This window comes from Suricata suricatta, chromosome 10 (genome assembly GCF_006229205.1).
Source record: "Suricata suricatta isolate VVHF042 chromosome 10, meerkat_22Aug2017_6uvM2_HiC, whole genome shotgun sequence".
Classification (NCBI taxonomy): domain Eukaryota; kingdom Metazoa; phylum Chordata; class Mammalia; order Carnivora; family Herpestidae; genus Suricata; species Suricata suricatta.
The window spans coordinates 9,650,235-9,670,244 of NC_043709.1; the positions used below are offsets into that span (position 1 = coordinate 9,650,235).

At 52.7% G+C, this 20,010-nt stretch overlaps 1 protein-coding gene across 2 annotated transcripts in view; it reads right to left on the bottom strand.

Moving 5' to 3' along the window:
• Window positions 1-13,337: 13,337 nt before the first annotated feature.
• Window positions 13,338-20,010, bottom strand: part of EIF3L (eukaryotic translation initiation factor 3 subunit L) — a 26,246-nt gene continuing 19,573 nt past the window's right edge. For both annotated transcript variants that reach the window (XM_029953716.1, XM_029953717.1), the window contains 3 exons: window positions 19,221-19,718; window positions 14,414-14,494; window positions 13,338-13,544 (listed from right to left, as the gene is read on the bottom strand). In XM_029953716.1, coding sequence (XP_029809576.1) covers window positions 13,506-13,544; window positions 14,414-14,494; window positions 19,221-19,718 — 618 coding nt within the window. In that variant the 3' untranslated portion in view covers window positions 13,338-13,505. The remainder of the gene's footprint in view (window positions 13,545-14,413; window positions 14,495-19,220; window positions 19,719-20,010) is intronic.

Below are 20,010 nucleotides of genomic sequence, written 5' to 3' on the forward strand. Positions count from 1 at the left end.
GGCGGCCCCGCCCCCAGACGCGCCCCCGCCCGCCCGCGGGCCGCCTGCCCACAGCCCCTCTGCTCCCGCGGTCCCCGTCACCGCTTCCCCTTGGGAAGCCCTCGGAGGACTCCGGGACAGCCCCGTCACCCGCTGGCAGACTCGCCGGGCCCACAGTGACTTCTTCCATCCCACTACCTCCACCACGATGCCCACCTGGAATTCTCCTTTCTGCTCTGCCCACGCTTTGGCCTAAGGATCTGCAGATCCCCTACACTGACTTCCCTAAATCCACGCTCAGCAGTCCCGGCCTGAAACTTTGGACAGGCGTTACCCCCACCTCGGGCCAATCAGGTGGTTCCCCTGCTGACCTCAAAACACCCCCAAAGGGCCACCAGCTTCCCTGACCCTGTCTCACTACTCCAAAACGCTCCTGACCGCCACAGTCCCGTGTGCCACCATCCCCTCCCCTCATCGGCTGCCAGGGGGACTCCATGCTCCCACCACCCCCCCCCCATCAGCCCAGGGATCCACTCAGTGACGGAATGAGCCTGACAGCCTGTCCCGCAGGGTTCCCTCCCCCTGTGTAGGCTCAGGGATCTTCCCCTCCCCAGTGGAACCATCTCTGCCTACCAGCCCAGCCTGCATTAGGGCGGTGGCGGGTCGGCCCCTGTGGGTGGACCTGTGGGAAGCAGGCCCTTGTCAAGTGGGGCTCCTGGGCCTCAGCCCCAAGCCACATTCTGCTCCCCTCTCCAAGACCCAGGTCAGGGACTCCTCCCCAGAGGCCCATCCTGACCTCAGATGAATCAGCCTTGCACTCACTCAGCTGCCATGGTGGTGACATCACTCTGACCGATGTACTAGATGGGATGGGTCTGCCGCTCTACCTCCCAAGGGAAGGAGCAAGGTCTTAATTGCCTCTGTCACCCCTCAGCCCTTGGAGGTGGAAAGAACAGGGCTTTGGGAGTCCTACCCACCCAGGCTGGCATGCTGGCTTTCCCCACTCACTCAGCCCAGGAATGGTGCGCCTCCCTGAACTTCAGTTTCCAGATCTTAAAAATAGGGATGGGGCACCTGGGCAGCTCAGCCCTTTAAACGGGTGACTCTTGATATCGCCTCAGGTCCTGATCTCACAATTGGTGAGTTTGAGCCCCGAGTAGTGCCATTCGCTGGCAGCATGGAGCCTGCGTGGGATTCTCTCTCTCCCTCCCTCTCTCAAATAAAAAGACATTAAAAAAAAATTTTTTTAAATAGGGATAAAGGGGCGCCTGGGTGGCTCAGTCGGTTGAGTGTCCGGCTTCGGCTCAGGTCATGATCTCACAGTTCATGGGTTTGAGCCCCATGTGGGGCTCTGTGCTGACAGCTAGCTCAGAGCCTGGAGCCTGCTCTGGATTCTGTTATCTCCCTCTGTCTCTCTGCCCCTCCCCTGCTCACACTGTCTCTGTCTCTCAAAAATAAATATTTTAAAAAATAGGGATAATTCCAGAGTAATGTACGAAATTGTTGAATCACTATATCGTCCACCTGAAACTAATATAACAATGCACATTAATTCCCCAATTAAAAAAAAAGGGATAATTCTTGTTTACAGAGTGGCCGAGAGGATTAAGACATACTGTGCCTGAGCCTTCAGGCATCACGCTCACATTCTAATGATTGTTACCTGGTCAACATGAGATAAAATGGATTGAAAACCTTTTGTATCCAGTTTCTCACCTGGACCTTTTGGTAAATTGTGGAGAGAAGCCCACCTGGGGATTCCCACCTCCTCAAGGACTTCCAGAGAGCCCCGGCCCAGAATGCCATTATGACCCCGACCAGGGCCAGCCTCACATCTTAGATCTGTTTGAGGCTGGAAGGCACACTTGTGGCCCAGAATGTGGGCTCTCGGGCCGCCTAGGAAGTGGCAGCCTGGCCCCATTGGCCCCTCACCAGCTGGCTGTCTCCTGCCCTGTCCCCTGTGGGAAGGCAACTCCGGAAAAGGAAGGTTCCTTTCACTGAATCAGAGACTCGGCCTCAGGACCCACCCTGGCCTTCAAAGACCACCAGGATTGTTTCTTTAAAACCCAAGAGGGATTATATCCCTGTCCTCACCAGCCTGAGGGGCTCCCTTCAAGTCGCTGAGGACAGCTCCGGATCAGACGTTGACCCCCTTTGCCTTAATAACAACTGATACGGCACAGCCTGCGGGGCCCCCATTAGCCCATTTGTGGGTAGCCCACTCAGAAGCTTGTCATCTGAGTCAGCTCACCACGATGGACAATAAGGACCTGCATGGCCACAGCTGTGTGACTGCAGGCCAGAGCTCTCACACCCCGCCCCGAGCCCGTTTCCTGCCCTGACATGGGGATAATGAACTTTGCCTTGCCTGCATCCCAGGGTTGTGGGTAATCAGGTGAGACCGTGGAGGAAAATCTGCTGTGTATGGGGTGCCTGTCTGGCTCAGTCAGTGGAGCATATGACGCTTGATCTTCAGGGCTGTGAGTTCAAGCCCCGTGTTGGGTAAAGAGCTTGCTTAAAAAGGAAAGAAAAAAAAAAAAAGGCTATGCAGACGGTAAACCTGTTTTTACAGGTGAGGTCAGAAGCCACAGACAGGTAGGAAGGTCACGTCATTGGCCCCACATCATAATTTCAGGATTAGGACTGAGGGATTTGGGCCCTTACTTCAGTACTTTATTTTTTAACTAGCAATTAAGTGATCACATTCTACTTATCAAAAATTTAAAAAATAGGACCAAGTGGGGTGGCTCAGTTGGGTAAGCATCTGACTTTGGTTCAGATTATGATCTTGTGGTTTGTGGGTTTGAGCCCCACATTGGGCTCCGTGCTGACAGCTCACAGCCTTGAGCCTGCTTCGGATTCTGTGTCTCCCTCTCTCTCTCTCTGCCCTTCCCCTGCTCTTACTCTGTCTCTATCTCAAAGAATATAAACATTAAAAAAAATTGTTTCTTTTAAATAAAAGCTGGGGCGCCTGGGTGGCTCAGTCCGTTAAGCGTCCGACTTCGGCTCAGGGCATGATCTCACAGTCCATGGGTTCTAGTCCAACATCGGGCTTTGTGCTCCAGCTCGGAGCCTAGAGCCTGCTTCAGATTTTGTGTCTCCCTCTCTCTCTCTCCCCCTCCCCTGCTCACCCTCTGTCTCTCTCTCTCAAAATAATAAACATTTTTTACAAAAAACACAAAAAAAGAACTGAAAGCTTTCTACTTCAAAAACCCCATTAAAAAAAAAAACCCAGCATGGTTTCAACAAATATTTACTGAGCACCTGCTTCCCAGCTTGAGTGCTCAAGGGGAGATAGGAGTAAACAAGACAGAGTTCCTGCCTTCAGAGAACTAACTTTCTAGCAGGGAAGGCAGGCAAAGTCAAGAAAACAAATCAACAAAGATAATTTCAGATGGTGAGTGGTGCTGGGAAAAAAATAGAGCAAGACACTGTGATAGAGCTATGGAGTCAGAGCGGGTGGCCAGGGAAGGCATCTTTGAGATAGGGACGTTTGAGCTGAATACCACCCATCCCCCAAGAAAGTTAAGTTGAGGAGCACCCGGGTGGCTCAGTTGGTTAAGCGTCTGACTTCGGCTCAGGTCATGATCTCATGGTTCATGGGTTCAAGTCCTGCATCTGGGCTGACAGCTCAAAGCCTGGAGCCTGTCCTCTGAGTCTGTGTCTCCCTCTCTCTCTGACCCTCCCCTGCTCACACTGTCTCTCTCTCTCTCTCTCAAAAATAAATAAAACATTAAAAAATTTTTTAAAAAGCAAGTTGAATACACGTCAGCGAGAGGTGTCATTGCAGGTAGAGTTTGAAGCTTTTTTCGTTTATTCCAGAGTAAAAGCTGTAGGGGTCCCAGCAGCAGGGCAGGGTCTGGCTAGTCTGGTGAGTGAGACAGACTTCTGGATAATCTTTGTCCAGCATGATAAAACAAGGGAAAGGAAGCCCAAGGAACAAAAAGTGTCCGGAGGAGCTCCCAGACTACTTTGGGAATGGCCACCCTTTCCACCGGCCATTCTTCCTGCCAACATGTTTTGCAGAAGGGCTGCGGAGGAGCAGAGGCAAAGACGATGAAAAAACAGAACCAGGTTAGGTAGAAGCTAACATAGGGGCGGCTGGGTGGCTCGGTCGGTTAAAAGTCTGACTTTGGCTCGGGGCATGATCTCATGGTTCGTGGGTTCAAGCCCCGCGTCAGGCTCTGTGGTGACAGCTCAGAGCCTGCTTCAGGTCCTGTCTCCCTCTTTCTCTCTCTCTCTCTGAGATAAACATTCAAAATAAAAAGAGGGTAGGGGAGAAGGATTGCCCCGGAGGGGACCTGGAGAGGCTGTGGGGAGAAAGAATTTTATCATTGTCTCTGGGCACCTCTGCCTGTTGAGTTCGCCCGATTCTGTGCCTGTTTGGAGACCAGCGGATTGCTTCTCCCGAAGAGCCAGCGGTCCATGGTCTGTAGGTGTACGTGCCTTCCTGGGGATGGGAGGGGATGCCTGCTGGCCCCATTTCACCCACCTCTCTCCACCACAGGCTTGCCGGAAGACCCTGGACAAAGATGTCATCTGTCTAAGGTTCAATGTCAACATCTATAAAATGTGGAGATGATTCCGTCCTCCAAAACGCTATCCCAGGGGCCCTGAGGCCCACATACAAATATGTTCTCTGCTGACAGCAAAGCCGTGGAAACAACCTAAACGCTCATTAGTAAGGGGCTAGGTAATTTCGTTTCAGCACAGCTAAATGACCCAAAACCACACAACTGTCAAAAAGAATGTCATGGAGGTGCCTGGGGGGCTTCGTTGGTTAAGCAGCCGAGTTTGGCTCAGGTCATGATCTCACAGTTCATGAGTTTGAGTCCTGCGTTGGGCTCTGTGCTGACAGCTCAGAGCCTGGAGCCTGCTTCAGATTCTGTATCTCCCTCTCTCTCTGACCCTCCCCTGCTCACGCTGTCTCTGCCTCTCAAAAATAAATAAAAAACATTAAAAAAAATTTTTTAAATACATTAAAAAAATAAAAAAGAACATCATGGAAATACATCTTCAAACGAAGTGAAAAAAGCAAACTGCAAAATAATAGGTATAATAGGATCCCATTTTTGCAAAACAAAATCTATATGTATAGATGGATCTATCATAAACATTCATGTGTCTAAATGTTTACACCAGCCTACATCAGGAAGAAAGGAGGCCTGCCTGAATGCTCTGGGTGGTTAATTTGGGGAGTTAGACTGGAGATGTGGCAGACCTACTTTTTAGAAGTCATTATGGTTTGAATTTTTAACGACAGCAGGTATACCTATTTAAATAACAGCTTTGAGATCTAATTCACGTATCATGAAGTCCACTCTTTTAAAGTGTACAGCTCAGTGGCATTTAATATATTCATAGAATTGTACAACCATCACCACTATTTAATTTGGAACATTTTCATCCATCCCCCAAACCCTGTACCCATCGGCACTCACCGCCAGCTTCCCCTCCGGCTCCTCCCCCTCCTCCCAGCCTCAGGGAGCCACCGTTTTACTTTATGGCTCTCTTTATTTTTATTTTTTTTTAATGTTTCATTTATTTTTGAGAGAGAGAGTGAGCAGGGGAGGGTCAGAGAGAGAGGGAGACACAGAATCCGAAGCAGGCTCCAGGCTCTGAGCCAGCGGTCAGCACAGAGCCCAACACGGGGCTCGAACCCATGAACTGCGAGATCATGACATGAGCAGAGGTCAGATGCTTAACCGACTGAGCCACCCAGACTCCCATCTAAGTATCTCATACAAATGGAATCACACAGTATTTGTTAATTGCTAAATTCTTATTCTGGTCATAATATTAACCAGTCACTTGAAAAAAAAAATCACCTTAACTTTCTCCTACCAACATAACATTGTTTACAAAGTAATCAACATTGCTAGAAAATCAGGTTCTGGTTTTAAAACAAAACTGGCCTCTGGGCGCCTGGGTGGCTCAGTCGGTCGGCTCAGGTCATGATCTTTTGGTTCACAGTTCAAGCCCTGCGTCGGCCTCTGTGTTGACAGCTCAGGGCCCGGAGCCTGCTTTGGATTCTGTGTCTCCCTCTCTCTCTGCCCCTCCCCTGCTGATATTCTCTCTCTCTCTCTCTCTCTCTCTCAAAAATAAATAACATTAAAAGATGAGGAATCTGGTAATAGAACTCTATAATGAAAATTTTGAAATAAGATGAGAGGGCGGCGCTTTGGAGCTTGACCGTGCCTCCCGTCCGCGCAGCCTGGAGCCTCAGCACCCGTGGTTTTCTCATTGTGAGGTTTCCTCCTTCTAAGCTGCTCTGACTGCCAGGTCCTACGATGCTCCAGGTCCCATGGAGGGCTGGCTGCTGTGCTTTTCTGCCCAGGCTGTGCCCCTCCCAGGTATCAGGGCCCTGCCCAAGCCCTGGGCTCTGAGCTGCTCCCTCGGGGCAGCCTGGCAGAGGTGTGGACAATAGGAGCATTGTGGGACCTCAGAGCTGGGGCCTGGGGCGGAGGAGGCGTGTGGGAGGCTCGGGTGGCAGAAGTGGCAGCGGTTTCACTGCCCTCACTCTCGCTGGGCCGGCAGCGCGCTCTGAGCATGCCGGGACAGCATCCCAGGCCCTGGAATCCCAGCCACCCCAGGCCGTCCTTCAAAGGCCATGCTGCTCCCCACGTACACACGTTCAGGAAAAGCCATCTGGGACTAGATATGAGGGCAGGTATCCTGACCCTAAAACCAAACAACCTTCCAACTAAACTCTCTAGAAGAAAGAAGAACCCGCACTGCCTGTCCCTGGGCGGGGGCTCTCTAAGCTGGGAAATACTCTTAGTTAGCCATCTGGGTCCCTCCCAGGACGGGAGGCGGGTCAAAGAAGGCACTAAATATCCAAGCTGGCGAGGACCATCAGGGGCTACCTAGCAAAGCCCCCTCATAATACTGACAGGAGAGACCAGAGCCCAGGGAGGGGTGTTTGCTCAGAGTGGTAGAGGCACTGAGAGGGGAAACTGGGCCCGAACCCCAACCCCGACCCTCACTCCCTGTGCTACAGGCCGCCACCCTGCCCCTCACCCTTCCTGCGTGCCCCTGAAATGTCTATGGCTGCTGTTCTAAACCTGCACAGCCCAGCTCCGACATCACCTCCTCCACGAAGCCTTCCCTGATAGGCCCAGACAGAAGCCACAACTCCAGGCCTTCTCTCAGAATCTAACCCTTACAATTAGATGGAACCGAGAGAGGTTATCTTTGCTGGTTTCAGTTAGGAATCTCGACCGGCAGGTCAAGGAGGGACCGGCAGACCAGTGTGGAAGACAGGTATGTAAACAATTGCAATAAACATTCACAGAGAGACAAGAGATACGATGGACAAATAAGAAATAAGCAAAGGACAACGCCTTCCAGAAGGAGCCTCTCATCTCCTGCCTGGGGACTGAGGGTATATCCCTGACAGCTGCACGGAGGAGGTGGTATTTGAAGTTGTTCACATTGGGTGGCGTTTACTTGTGCATACATGTCTCTCCCCAGTGGACTGAGATCCTCAGTAATCCTGACAGTTCACCTTTACTTAGCACTAACCATATATGGCAGACGTCGTGTGTGTGTGTGTGTGTGTGTGTGTGTGTGTGTGTGTGTGTTGTTTTTGCTGTTAAAGTGCATTACTGCTTTGATTCCTCTAGACAACTCTAGGGGCTTGGGACTATCACATGATCCCTGTTTACTGAAAGAAAGATCAGGCTTTGAGAGTCTAGGGCCTATCTGAAGCCATTCTGCCCAGCTCGGACTTCACAAAGAACTTTCACCATGAAGATGTGTCACTGGAATACTGAGGCAGGAAGGCAGTCCAGTTCACCACTGCACAACTCAGTTTGCACCTAAATTCACTCCTTGTTATCTGCCCATGAGCGTGGTGAGCAGAAGCCTCCTGGGAGCCCCCGCTCCACAGCCTCCGGAGACCCTGTCCGCAAGGCCAGAGGGCAAGCCTGGACATGAGCCCCCGAGGCCTCGAGCCCAGGCATTCTTGCCTCCAACTACAAATAAACATGATCGGTACTGGGATTCTTCTAGCAGGTTCCTGCTCAGGTACTGACCTAGTATTCACGACCCTACCAGGTGAGCGCCTCTGCTCTGCAGGAGGGACCCTGGGACAGAAATGTGACAGGAAGGAGCAGCAGGGAGACCGGAAGGCCTGACTTTGGGTCGGCAAAGCAGCCCTGTTGATGCTGGATGCTGGAGCGGGAAGGGAAGGCCGCAGCCTCCCAGCCACACCTCCTGAGCCACCTGGCCAGCTGTGCAGCTGAAAAGCAAAGCAAGCAGAGTAGAAAATGGTTTCAGAGCCATTCAGACACGGGGAGGCCACCTCTCCTCCAAGGACCAACTGACAAGGAAGGGACTGTCAGACACTGGAAAAGGACTATTTGTCTCCCACGTACCTGACTATCCACACAGAACTGCAAGCAAGACAGCTCTTCCTGTCTGAAACAGAAAGTGAGACTTGTCTGTGGAAGCTCTGAAAGCTGCTTCTTCCTCTAAATAGGACAGAGGTTAGAGAGGGTACGCCTCACCTCCAGGTGACACGGCCCAACACGGTTGGGGACGGATGTGACCCTACAGCTTTATATGCTAAGGCGGAGAGGGCCCAGAGAGGCAGGTGGGAGAGAGCTACTCTGCACTTGACTGAGGACAAGCAGCAGTGGCTCAGAGAAGTTGAGCAACGTGCCGGAAATGTCCCCGCTTATCAAGGGGGTGGGGTGGCGTCAGGACTGAACGGACGCTCCTGGTCCTAACCATGACCAGAGAGGAGTCCACCGGCCCCCTGGGGACATGGTGGGGGAGGGAGAGGGGGCGCGGGCAGAGGGGAGGTGCCTTGATCTTGACCAAGAGGCTGCATAGTAGGGGGTGGTGGGGCCAGAAATAAGGAAAAGCTGGGGATTTCAGCTGCAGGCTTGACAGGAAAATGCGGCCACAGGAACTAGGATGATCTGCAGCTTCCCATAGGCCCTTCCCTCCGGAAAACATCAGGAAATTGCTGGTCAGGCTTTGGACCTTCAGAATGCTCCTCCTCCACCCCAACCCTTTCCTGATGCCCTTCCCCCCCAGTGAAGGCTGGCAATAGCTCCCTCCAATCCTCCCCAGGCTGCATGGCAGGCTGCGGGGTGGGGATGAAAGGCCGCCGTTAGGAGCCAGTGCAGGCCCGGCCACGGCTCCCATTGGCCAAAGACTGCTGGGTAGTGCAGGCGTTCATCATTTATTCATTCTGTACCTCTACGTTCTAGAAAGGATTTAAGGCACACTCCATCACTTATCCATACACTTTCACTTTTGTTGTTTCATTGTTTCATTCGATCCCCTCACTGGCTTCCTCAGGCACTCCATTCAATGAATTCTCACTGTGCAAAGGCGACACCTCTCTGCTTAGCAGAAGCCTGTGTGTTCTTGGGACTCCTGGCCCATCCACATCCTAGTAAGTTACCCAGAATGCTGCAGCCGTCGGACCACAGCTGGTCTCAGGGCCTCATTTTGCAGATAAGGAGGTGATCAGAAGCCACCCAAGGTCAAGACCGTATTGGGAAGAGAAGCCCCGTCTTGGGCTCGCAGCCCAGTGTATGAGGAAGCCAGAGAGACACCGTGGAAAGGAAGCCAAGGCCACCAGAAGCTGCTGGTCTATGTCCTGAAGAACCAGCTCTCGCCTCAGGGTCTGAGGATCGGGGTTCCAGCCCTAGCTGATCACTGCCCAAATTCTTACGCCCTTGTCATCTCCACCTGGATGGCCCGCAGGACCCTCAAACTCATGTCCAAACCCAGTTCTGTACCCATGCCCCCTGCTCCAAACCTGCTTCTCCTAACCCCCATGTAAGTCCAGGATCTTCCCAGCTGCAAAGGCCGGAGGACTGGACATCGGTCTCCCCTCCACTTCCACCCAACTACCAAGTCCTGTCCTCTGTAACCTCCCCAGATCGCCCTTGAATTCTCCCACTGCCCCCCAGGCCTACCACCGCCACCCAAAGAGGCCCGGCTCCTCCATGGCTAGGCTATCCTAGAGCAGTGCCTCAGCCTTGCCGTGAACTGGTCTCTTTAGTGTCTCTATGCATGCTTGCTTTGGGGGCCGCAGAGGAACAGGGAGCAGAGAAAGCCCCTGGGCAAATCTGGAGGCCAGAGGGCGTCCTGGCTCCACCGGACTAGCCATGCTGATCCACACGTGACTTCCAAGGTCACAGCCAGCTAATGATAACAGCCTTCACAGCCTAATCACACAATGGCCAGGTGCCCTGCAAAGAACTTTGTGTAATTCCATCCACAGAACAATCCCAAGGTAGGCGTGCGAAACAGTGAGGCGCTAAGTAACCGGGCCCACAAGGACACTGTTTGCATGGGGAGTCGGGACTCGAACCCAGATCTGACCAACCCCAAGCCAACACGCTTAGCCATGCTGCCTTCCGTCACTGGTGCAGAACCTTGGTACCTGGCACGGCCCAGCGTTCTCCATTCCCTAACAAAACCTGCGCCCCCTTTCTGGGTGGGAGGGTGACAACCCTGCTTCTCCCCCCACCCCTCCCAGCTGAGCAGGCTGAAACTCTGCAAGTGGCCGCAGCTGCCGCAGACGCCGCATTCCTCGCGCGGTACCAGGCAGAGTTCAGCCGTGCCTGCCCCTCCCAGGGGCTGCTGGCGATCCAGCACGGCTGCTGGGCCCGCGCCACGCTGCTGGGAAGTGGCCCTGCGCCAGGCGCTCACACACTGGGCCTGTGTGACCTTGAGCTCCCGCGGTGGCCCGTCTCTTGGCACAGTCAGGAGAGTGCTGACAGCCTGTGTCAGACACAACACACCTTGACCTGGTGTAACTTGTAGGGTGGAGACCAGAGACTCGGACGTGAGCTACACGAGACTCTGGAGCTGATTTCACAAGTTAACCCCTGGAGGGGAGAGGGGGCGCTGCTCGGGTGGGTCTCAATTTCCTGAGCCCTCATAGTCAAACGGTGGGGACTGGCGGTGGGGGACAGGCTTTTCTTCAGGAGGCCAGGGAACCACAGACAGGCACTGCAGGGGGGACGGCCTGGCTGGCACTGGCGCAGGGATGGCAACGGGCTCCAGGCAGGATCCTGACTCTTGCTAGGACCCAGCAAGGTAACGGATGAAGGAGTGCTTGGAAAGCCGGCAGGGGCTCTGTGAATGTCTGGACTTATTACATATTAACAGAGGCTGTGTTTGATCATTCCCTCTTGGGGGAGTGGGGCTGGGTTGCAGGCCGGCGGTACCACAGACCCCGCAGGCCACAGAAGTGGGGCTGCCCTCCACGTGCAATGCCGGCCCCACTCTAGCTCCGGTCTGGTGCAAACGTCCCCCCTCACTCAGTCTCGGTCACAGTCCGCGTGGCCTGCACCTGGCGGGGAGCCTCGGCAGCCTGTGGCTCCCCTCTCCCTCCTGTCCCCTGGCTCACTCCGCTCCAGGTGGCCTTGATGCCGCATTCTCTCAACACACAGAACACGCTCCGGCCTCCCGGCCTAGACCCGTGCAGCTTCCTCTTCCTGGAGCATTCCTCCCACAGGGAGTGCCCTGTTCGCCCCCTCGCCCCCTCCAGGGCTCGGCCCAAATGACACCCCGCAGTGTGCGCTTTCCCATCCGTGCTATTCAAACTGCTAACCCCTAGCTTTGACTCGCAAGGAGGGGCCCCCACCCTGAGAGCCGCACTGGTGCCCACCTCAGGGTGACAAGCACGGCGCTAACACCCATGGTGAGGGGTAAGCCACTGAGCGCGGCTCTGGGAACCGCCTGCCGTCAAGGTCCCGGTGGACAGCACCCGCAGCAGGCACCGCACACGCCGTGCCCACGCTGCATGGCACCCCTGCACCCTTTCCATCTCACAACCTGGGGAGCCCCCTTCATTTCCAGACAAGGCTGCCAGCCCGGAGGGGTCATGCAGTGTCACAGGGACACATTGGACTTGAATTCAGGGGTCAGCGGCTCTTTCCACGTTAAGCTCCCTCACAATCAGAAAACCCAAACAGAACGAACCACACAGCAGGTAGGCACACGGTCCAGCTCGAGAATTCCTAGCAGCCCGTCGCCAGATGCACAGAGCGGCCTTGCCCCGCGTGTCCTTCCGAGGTCCAGGTCCTACGCCTTCGGTTTAGGGCTTACACACCGTGTAGACTTTTGTGGGTGATCTGCTGCTGTTTCAAACTTCTTCCTGTCAGCCCGTGGGTATGACTTTCTCAAGTAAAAGTAGATTTGGGAACACAAAAGACCTGTTTTCATTACCTATGCCCCTGATCTTCGACAAACGATTTAATTACCCCAAGTCTCTTTCCTCAACCATAAAATCAAGATCCCTGGCTCCGGACTAGGTCGGGGAATGCATACACTGCGCGCAGACCTCCCTGAGGATCTACTCGTGAATACAAAGTTTCGGCAGCAACCAGAGCACCCGATCTCTCGGGGGTGCCTGGGTGGCTCAGTCGGCTAAGCGTCTGACTCCTGATTTCAGCTCGGGTCATAATCTCGGGGCTGTAAGATCGAACCACGCGTAGCGCTCTGCGCGCAGTCTACTTGGGACTCCCCCTCCCTCTGTCGCTCCTCCTCGACATGTGTGTGCTCTCTCTCTCTCTCAGAGTAAACTCTTTTTTTCAAAGGCTTAAAGAAAGCACATCTGATCTTCGGTGAGTAGGTCAGGTAACCGTCTTCAGTGACGTTCTCAACTACCACAGACCCGCATTACTGTTGGATTAGAAATGGGCTCTGACAACAGCGGTGACTGCTAGGTTCGGTGGCGGCTCTTCTCGGGGAAGTCCCCAAGATGGCAGGTCCCACATGGGTGTTTAAGGAAATGGCAGGAGTGAAGAACAGACCCAACTCGGTGCTGACCGGCCATGAAGGTGCTGACAAGGCGCTGCACTGAACTCACGGAGGTGGGCGGGGCTGCACGCAATGCGGGTCAAAGCTCTCAGTGCGAGGAAGCAAAGACACAGCAGAAGAGAGTACAGAAAAGTAGTCTGGAGCCGAGTCTCGGCTTTTTTGTAACGATACGACCTTGATCAAGTCACTTCAGGACCTGAGTCCGTTTCCTCACCACCGAAGTGGGGAGACTATTGCTGAACCTGTGCTGTCAGGCGTGAGCAGCATACGTGACCTCCTCTTAGCACAGTTCAGGTTCAGGTTTAGGAGGAGGGAGGGGTCCCAAGTTTCCTCCCAAGGCCCAGCACTCCAGTTAACATGCATGTGAACTGTGACAGGTCACTAATGCTCACAGGATTCTTGGAAGGGGCTAATCGGATACCGACTGTGAAAATGTCCCACAAACCATGAGTTCAATTTAAATACCAGTTCAATTTAAAAACCGATGCGTCAGGAGAAAACCACAGCGAATCACACACTGCTGCCCTCACCCAGATCCCCTCCAACAATGATTAGATGACAAATCTGGCTCCAAAGATCTTTTACTGAGACCTATTTAAAACATTTCAGTCCTTAATTCAAATAAACTTCCACTCAGCTGATGGCTGATCTAGGGAAAGGCTTTGCGGTGACAGACACACGACCTACAAAGACATCCGAGTGGCTTCCGACTAACAAGAGCGTGAGGGTACTCAGGGTCTCTGCCCCATCTTCTTCAGGGTTCGATTGAGCTGGAAAAGAGAGAAAAGCGAAGTGAGCTAAGGAGATTTCACTAACCCTGGTCCTCCAGCGCCACGGTCGCCAGGCCCAACCTCTCGGCCGCCCCTCTGAAGTCGGGGAGGGCGTCTCTGATGCAGGCGTAGGTATCCACTCTGTGCACAAAGCCCCAGTGAGGTGTTCCCCTCCCGACACCTGTGGCCATGTGCAATTAATTTATGCAGACCGTTCTACCTGCCGCCGCGCCCCCCCCCCGCCCCACACCACCTCCACCCCCCATACGCCTCGATCCATTTTATACACATGGGACTCATGGCGCCTAAACCTGCCAGGGCCTGGTGGCGCAGAACAGAGCAGAACAGTGACCTCTGCTGGAGAACTCTGAACACCAGGATGATGTGGCTCCAGCAATGGCCACAGAGCGACCCCCACTCAGTTGCACGCTGCCCGCTCCTAGGGTCTGGACTGACCCACGGCCTCCCTCCCGGAGGGCAAGATGCTCTGAGGGCAAGATGCGGAATTCGCCAAGTCTGTCAAAACACAGCTTCCCGTCCTCTGCCTGCAGAAACTGGCCAGACCTGTCTACCAGAGTAACTGCCAACTGCCAAACAGGGAGGGATGGGGGAGAGCAGGCAGTGAATCCACCCATATTAGGAAATACCAGGGAGAGGAGAGCCGGCCACACGCAGAGAGCGATCTTGGAAAGAGATGCTCGGGAGGGCTGACACAGCAACCCAGCCCCACTCCCCACACCCCAAGCAGCCAGCCAGTCTGGCTCGGAACCTCACTCAGCCAACTTGGGGCTTTCTCGCGACAAAAAATTAAAACTCTAACTCCCCAACCTCTGTCCCCAGCCCACAGCCCATGGTCTCAGACTTCTCACCTCCTCAAATTTGTGAATCTGCCGGATGAAGAAATCCCCATAGCGCCTGGCAACCTTGGTGTCTGCGATGTGGATCATGTCCTGTGGAAAAGGCAGAATCAGGGAGGAGCAGTGAGGCAGAGCCGCTATTGGACTTGCAAGTAGCCATGCCGCTAAGGGCTAGATGAACCCCTAAAAAGCAAATGGGTGTGGGGGTGGCGAGGGAGTCCTGTAGGGGAGTGTTACCAGCTGATGGCAGCTCTTCCTTTCTAGAGGATTAATTTTTAATTTCTCCTTTTTAGTTTTTTTTTTTTAATTTCAGAGGGAAAGAGATTGAGCACACATGCACCCATGAGCTGGGGGGGGAGGGGGAAGGGAAAGGAGGAGAGAGGGAGGAAGAGAGACAGAGAAGGGGGGGGCGTGCAGATAGAGACGGGGACAGAACTTTAAGCAGGTCCCAGGCTCAGTTCACAGGGCTCAATCCCACAACCCTGGGATTATGACCTGAGCCAAAATCAAGAGTTGGACACTCAAGCGACTGAGCTGAGCCACCCAGGCACCCCATTTATTTTACTTTCAAAGTTTGTTTTTTTATAATGAACATAAATCTTTCAGTAATAAAAACATTTAAGACAGTATTTTTTTTTTAAGATTTTATTTTTAAGTAAATAAACCCAACAAGGACTTGAACCTACATCCCTGATATCAAGAATCACATGCTCCACTGACTGAGCCAGCCAGGCACCCTCAGCATTTTATCCTCGACACTGCTTAGGAGCGTAGGAAGGTTGCAAATTAGTCCAGATTTTAAACTGTGTATTTTAGCTCAAATGTGGCTGAACACCAATTTACTTGTAAATTCCTACATAATCTAGGTTAAGACCCAAGAACTTTCTGAATCCCTTTGATAGGACTTTTTCAAGTCAAGGATGAAAAAAAGAAAAGCCAGACAATCAGAAAAGCAGGATCGCCTTGCCAGCTCAGTCAGTGGGACATGCAACTCCTGACTCTGGCCCCAGGCTGGGTGTAGAGATTACTCAAAAATAAGATCTTCACTGAGAACAAAGCAAAACAGAAAGCAGCATTTTGCCAGAGATGAACCTGATCCAGTAAGAGGAACGATAATAAAAGAAAAATATCCTCGAAAACTTTTTCACATAGGGACTTATGAATCACATTATTAATATTAATTTATAATATGAAGATAACCTCATGACAAAATTTTATTTGTAATAACCAAGTGGCTAATTCTTGGGAGAAGCATTTACTTCTACGTGTGTGTGTATGTGTGTGCACATACAGGTGTGTGTATATAGCACTTTATACACACACACATACAAAGAAATCTCCACGCCAACGTGGACCTTGAACTCACAACCCTGAGCCCAACAGTTGCATTCGGTACTGACTGAGCCAGCCAGGCACCCCGGGAGAAGTATTTTTTTGCAGACCGTCCAGACAGTTGGGACTAGTTCAGCAGGGTCACAGAGAGATGACACAGGGATGGGCCAGGTTACAGACACTGCCACCGAATGTGTGTATGTCAGGTACTGGGAATACACTCAAAACAGACTTTCGGTAGTTGGTGTGAGGCTGCAAGGGACAGTTCTGATTTTTAAAAGCATGAATAAAACACTGGAAAACTCCCACTACCAAGATGTTTCTACTTTTGGTTCATGTCAGAGATGGCGAAGTCCGGCCAAACGTGAAGTCTTCCAAAAGTCATCAACTCTGAGTGACACGATTTGGTTCAGCAAGATGGGCTTTCAAAACAAACTCCCCAAACTGCCCCAGCAACTCCACAAGGACGTAGACACCCGACAGACGATGTTCACACAAAACCTCCCAGCAGTGCTGTGCACAACCCCCAAAAGGTGAAGACAGCTCAATGTCATCTACCGGCTGGAGCGCATGGCTGAATGAAGCGGCATATCCATAGGGTAGAGTAGTTTTCGGCCTTAAAAAAGAATAAAGTACTAACACGTGCCACAACCTGGATGAAACTTGAAAACGTGTCCAACGAAACAAGTCAAACAGAAAAGGCCACATATTTTATGAGTCCACCTAGAGGAAACATCAACAGACAAATCCAGGGGCACCTGGGTGGCTGGTTGGTTGGGCAGCTGACGTGATTTCGGCTCAGGTCGTGGCTCACAGTTCGTGGAACCGAGCCCCTCGTGGGCTCTGTGCGGACAGCGCGAAGCCCGCCTGCTGGGGATCCGCTCTCTGACCCTCCCTTGCTCACATGCATACTATCTCTCGCTCTCCCACAAGTAAAAAAAGAAAAGAGAGAGAAAGAAAAATCCAGAGAGACAGAAAGCAGATTACTGGTTTGCCAGGGATTAGGGCACAAGAGGAACTGGAAATGACTGCTCATTAGTAGGAGTTTCTTTTGGGGATGTTGGGAAACATTTTGGAATTAGTGGAAACAGCCATGTGACACCGTCAATATGTAATAACCATGGAATTCTACTCTTTTTTAAAAAGGTTTACTTGTGTATTCTGAGAGAGAGTGTGCACGCACACACGAGCAGCGGAAGGGCAGGGAAGGAGGGAGGGAGACCCCCTGGCAGACTCCATGCTGCAGTGAGGGGCCAAACACGGGCTCGAGCTCGAACTTCCGAACTGGGAGATAACGACCTGAACCAGAAGCAAGAGCCACCCAGGCACCCCTGGAATTATACCCTTTAAAACAGTGAAGTCTGGGGCGCCTCGGTGGCTCAGTCGGTTAAGCATCCAGCTCTGGCTCAGGTCATGATCTCACAGCATCAGGCTCTGTGCTGACAGCTCAGAGCCTGGAGCCTGCTTCAGATTCTGTATCTCCCTCTCTCTCTGACCCTCCCCTGCTCGCACTCCTCTGTCTCTCAAAAATAAATTAAGAAAAAAAAAAAAGTGAAGTTTATGTTATACAAACTATACCTTAAAAAACTGCCAAGAAATAGTATGTTTAGACCAACACACTCTCTTAAAACAACTAAAAATACAGAACAATTTTTAAAAACCTCCTCAACATCAGGGGCACCTGGGTGGCTCGGTCGGTTAAGCATCTGACTTTGGCTCCAGTCATGATCTCACAGAGCCTGGAGCCTGCTTCAAATTCTGGGTCTCCTTCTCTCTCTGTCCCACCCCCACTTGCACTCTGTCTCTCAAAAATGAATAAAGGTTAAAAAAAAATTTTTTTTTAATTTCCTCATAACATCAAAGAGCTGACAAGAGAATACAGAGCTACTTAAGAGAGAAAATAACCATCTGAAGCAAAACAAAGAAGGCCCCTCTGCGCTGAAGTCACCTGCTACTCAATCCTAGAAGGCTTGCACAGGGGACAAACCAAGGCTGGGGCATCTTACAGGAAGCCCTCCAGGCACTGCTGGGACCCTGACGGGCTACACCCTCAGGCTGGCGGCGGACCAGGACAGAACTGCCGTCTGACTCCAGACACCAAGCACGGCAGGAGCATAATAAAAGACCGAGACCCACCCCCAAGATACCAGAAACACGAGGCGACTTCTGACAATTGGCACCCGCAGCCTGGGCTTGCTGCCTGGCAGGTCCAGGGGACCCGAGGCTTTGGTCTAGGGTGGTCCCAGACCAATAATCTCCCCAGGCACCTGGAAGTGGCAAAGGCAAATCCCCTCTAGAAGAATGAATGGTCGACCCAGGTTAAAAAAAAAAAAAAAAAAAAGCACATAAGGAAACACTGAACCACAAATTAGAAAAAAAAAAATTAGAGAAAGCAAAAACAGAGCTGTAGAGATTAACAAGGACAGAACAATAAATCCAAAGAACATTAACTAGAACAGAGAAGAAAAAGACGGGAAGATGCTAGGGCAGCCTCCCTCTTTCCTCTCCATTCAATCCTCTCTTCTGCCGCGGCTCTGCTCGCCGGCCACTCCAGCCACACGGACACTGTCCCTCCACCGAACTGGGCTCGCTCCTGCCCCAGGGCCTCTGCTCCCTCTACTTGGAACGTGTTCCCCCAGATATGTGTTTGGCTCATTTCTTCTCCCCCTCCGAGTCTTAGCTTCAGTTTCCCTTCCTCCGCAGACGCTGTCCAGAGCACCTCATTCAGCACGGCCTCCGCCCGCCCCCGCACCACTGCCCGTAACCGCGCGGCACCTGACAAACTAGCGCCTGTTGAAAAAGTAAGGGAAAATTTTCAACTTTCCACGTTTGTGGGCTCTGCTCCCAGGCTCTCAGGGAGGCCACGCTTAAGGTCAAAACGACTTGGCAAAACCTCAAAGCACGGGTTCTCTTTCTGCCCCGAGCACACTCTGTACATCTGCTTTGTTTAAAGAAACAAACAAAAAAAAGAGGACCATTCCAAACATAAAGATAAGAAAAAGAAAAACCACCTCGCTGATTAAAGTCACACAGCCTTGCACGTAGCAAAGTCTGTAACTTTCTGGAAGGTCTTTCATCACCACTTTAACTCTTTATGTAAAACAAAAACCAAACCACACCTAACTCAAACTTGGACACCAAACGTCCCCTCCCTGGATCACTGTCTACTTCGTGAGGCTGGTGTATCCCGGGCAGCTGTCTTAACGGGGTCTCGAACAGAACTCTTTTCTCTAAAAAGTTTTAAATAGGTTTGCTCATTTCGCACGGACACCTACTTCCAGATCTGCTCCAGCATCCTCCTTACTATTTTTTTTTTTTTTTTTAACACCAGCACGGCAGTCCGGGGCAGACACCTTTGTTGATTTTGTTCACTGCGTAGTCCCAAATGCTCAGAGAGGTGGGCAGGTGGGCGCCCGGTCAGCGCGGACTGCTGACCGGATGCCCGGGGTGGGACCGGAGCCCCAGGCCGGGGGGCGCACGACCGTACCTTATCGATGTAGAAGTCCACCTCCGAGGCGGACTGGAACTCGCCGTCCAGGGCAGAGATGCCGCTGGTCCACACCAGGTTCTTCATCTTGTGCTTGAACACCAGGAGCTGGATCCGGAACTCCTGCTCCGTGAGGTCCAGGAAGCCGGCCAGCTTGGCCACGGGCATGGTGGTGTAGAGCTTGAGGAAGCTGCGGATGGTGGCGAGCTGGGCCTGCTGCTGCACCTCGTCGGCGAACACCTTCAGCTGCTGCAGGAAGGGCTCCTTGTGATAGTTGGGGTGCACGTTGTCGTAGTTGGGCACCACGGGCGACAGGAACTTCGGGCACGAGTAGCTGAAGAGCTCCTCGTAGACCTGCGGGTCGCCCTTCTGCATGCGCAGCATCTTGTCCCCGTACTTCTCCCGCAGCTGCAGGTGGATGCTCTCGTCGATCCGCATGGGGTACATGGTGAGGGCGATGGCCAGCAACGCGTGCATCTGCTCGTTCTGCTTGTTGATCTGGTGGGGGTGGGGGAGAAATCGGCGCAGGCTCAGACGACATGGACTTTCTGGGGCACCTACGGCCAACGTCACCCCAACACCCCAAGTCAGTTCACTTTCCCAACGTTGCTCCCCATGTGCCCTCTAACTCTGTTGAACTTCCCCCAGCCCACTTCCAGGCCTTCCTGAGCGGACTCCTGCCTTCTTTAGTGGGGCCTCCCTCCCCCTCTCCCTGCATCACCCCCCATCTCACCAGATCAGTCCTCCCCCCCGACCTGTGACCAAGTCACCTAGAACCTCTGATGGCACC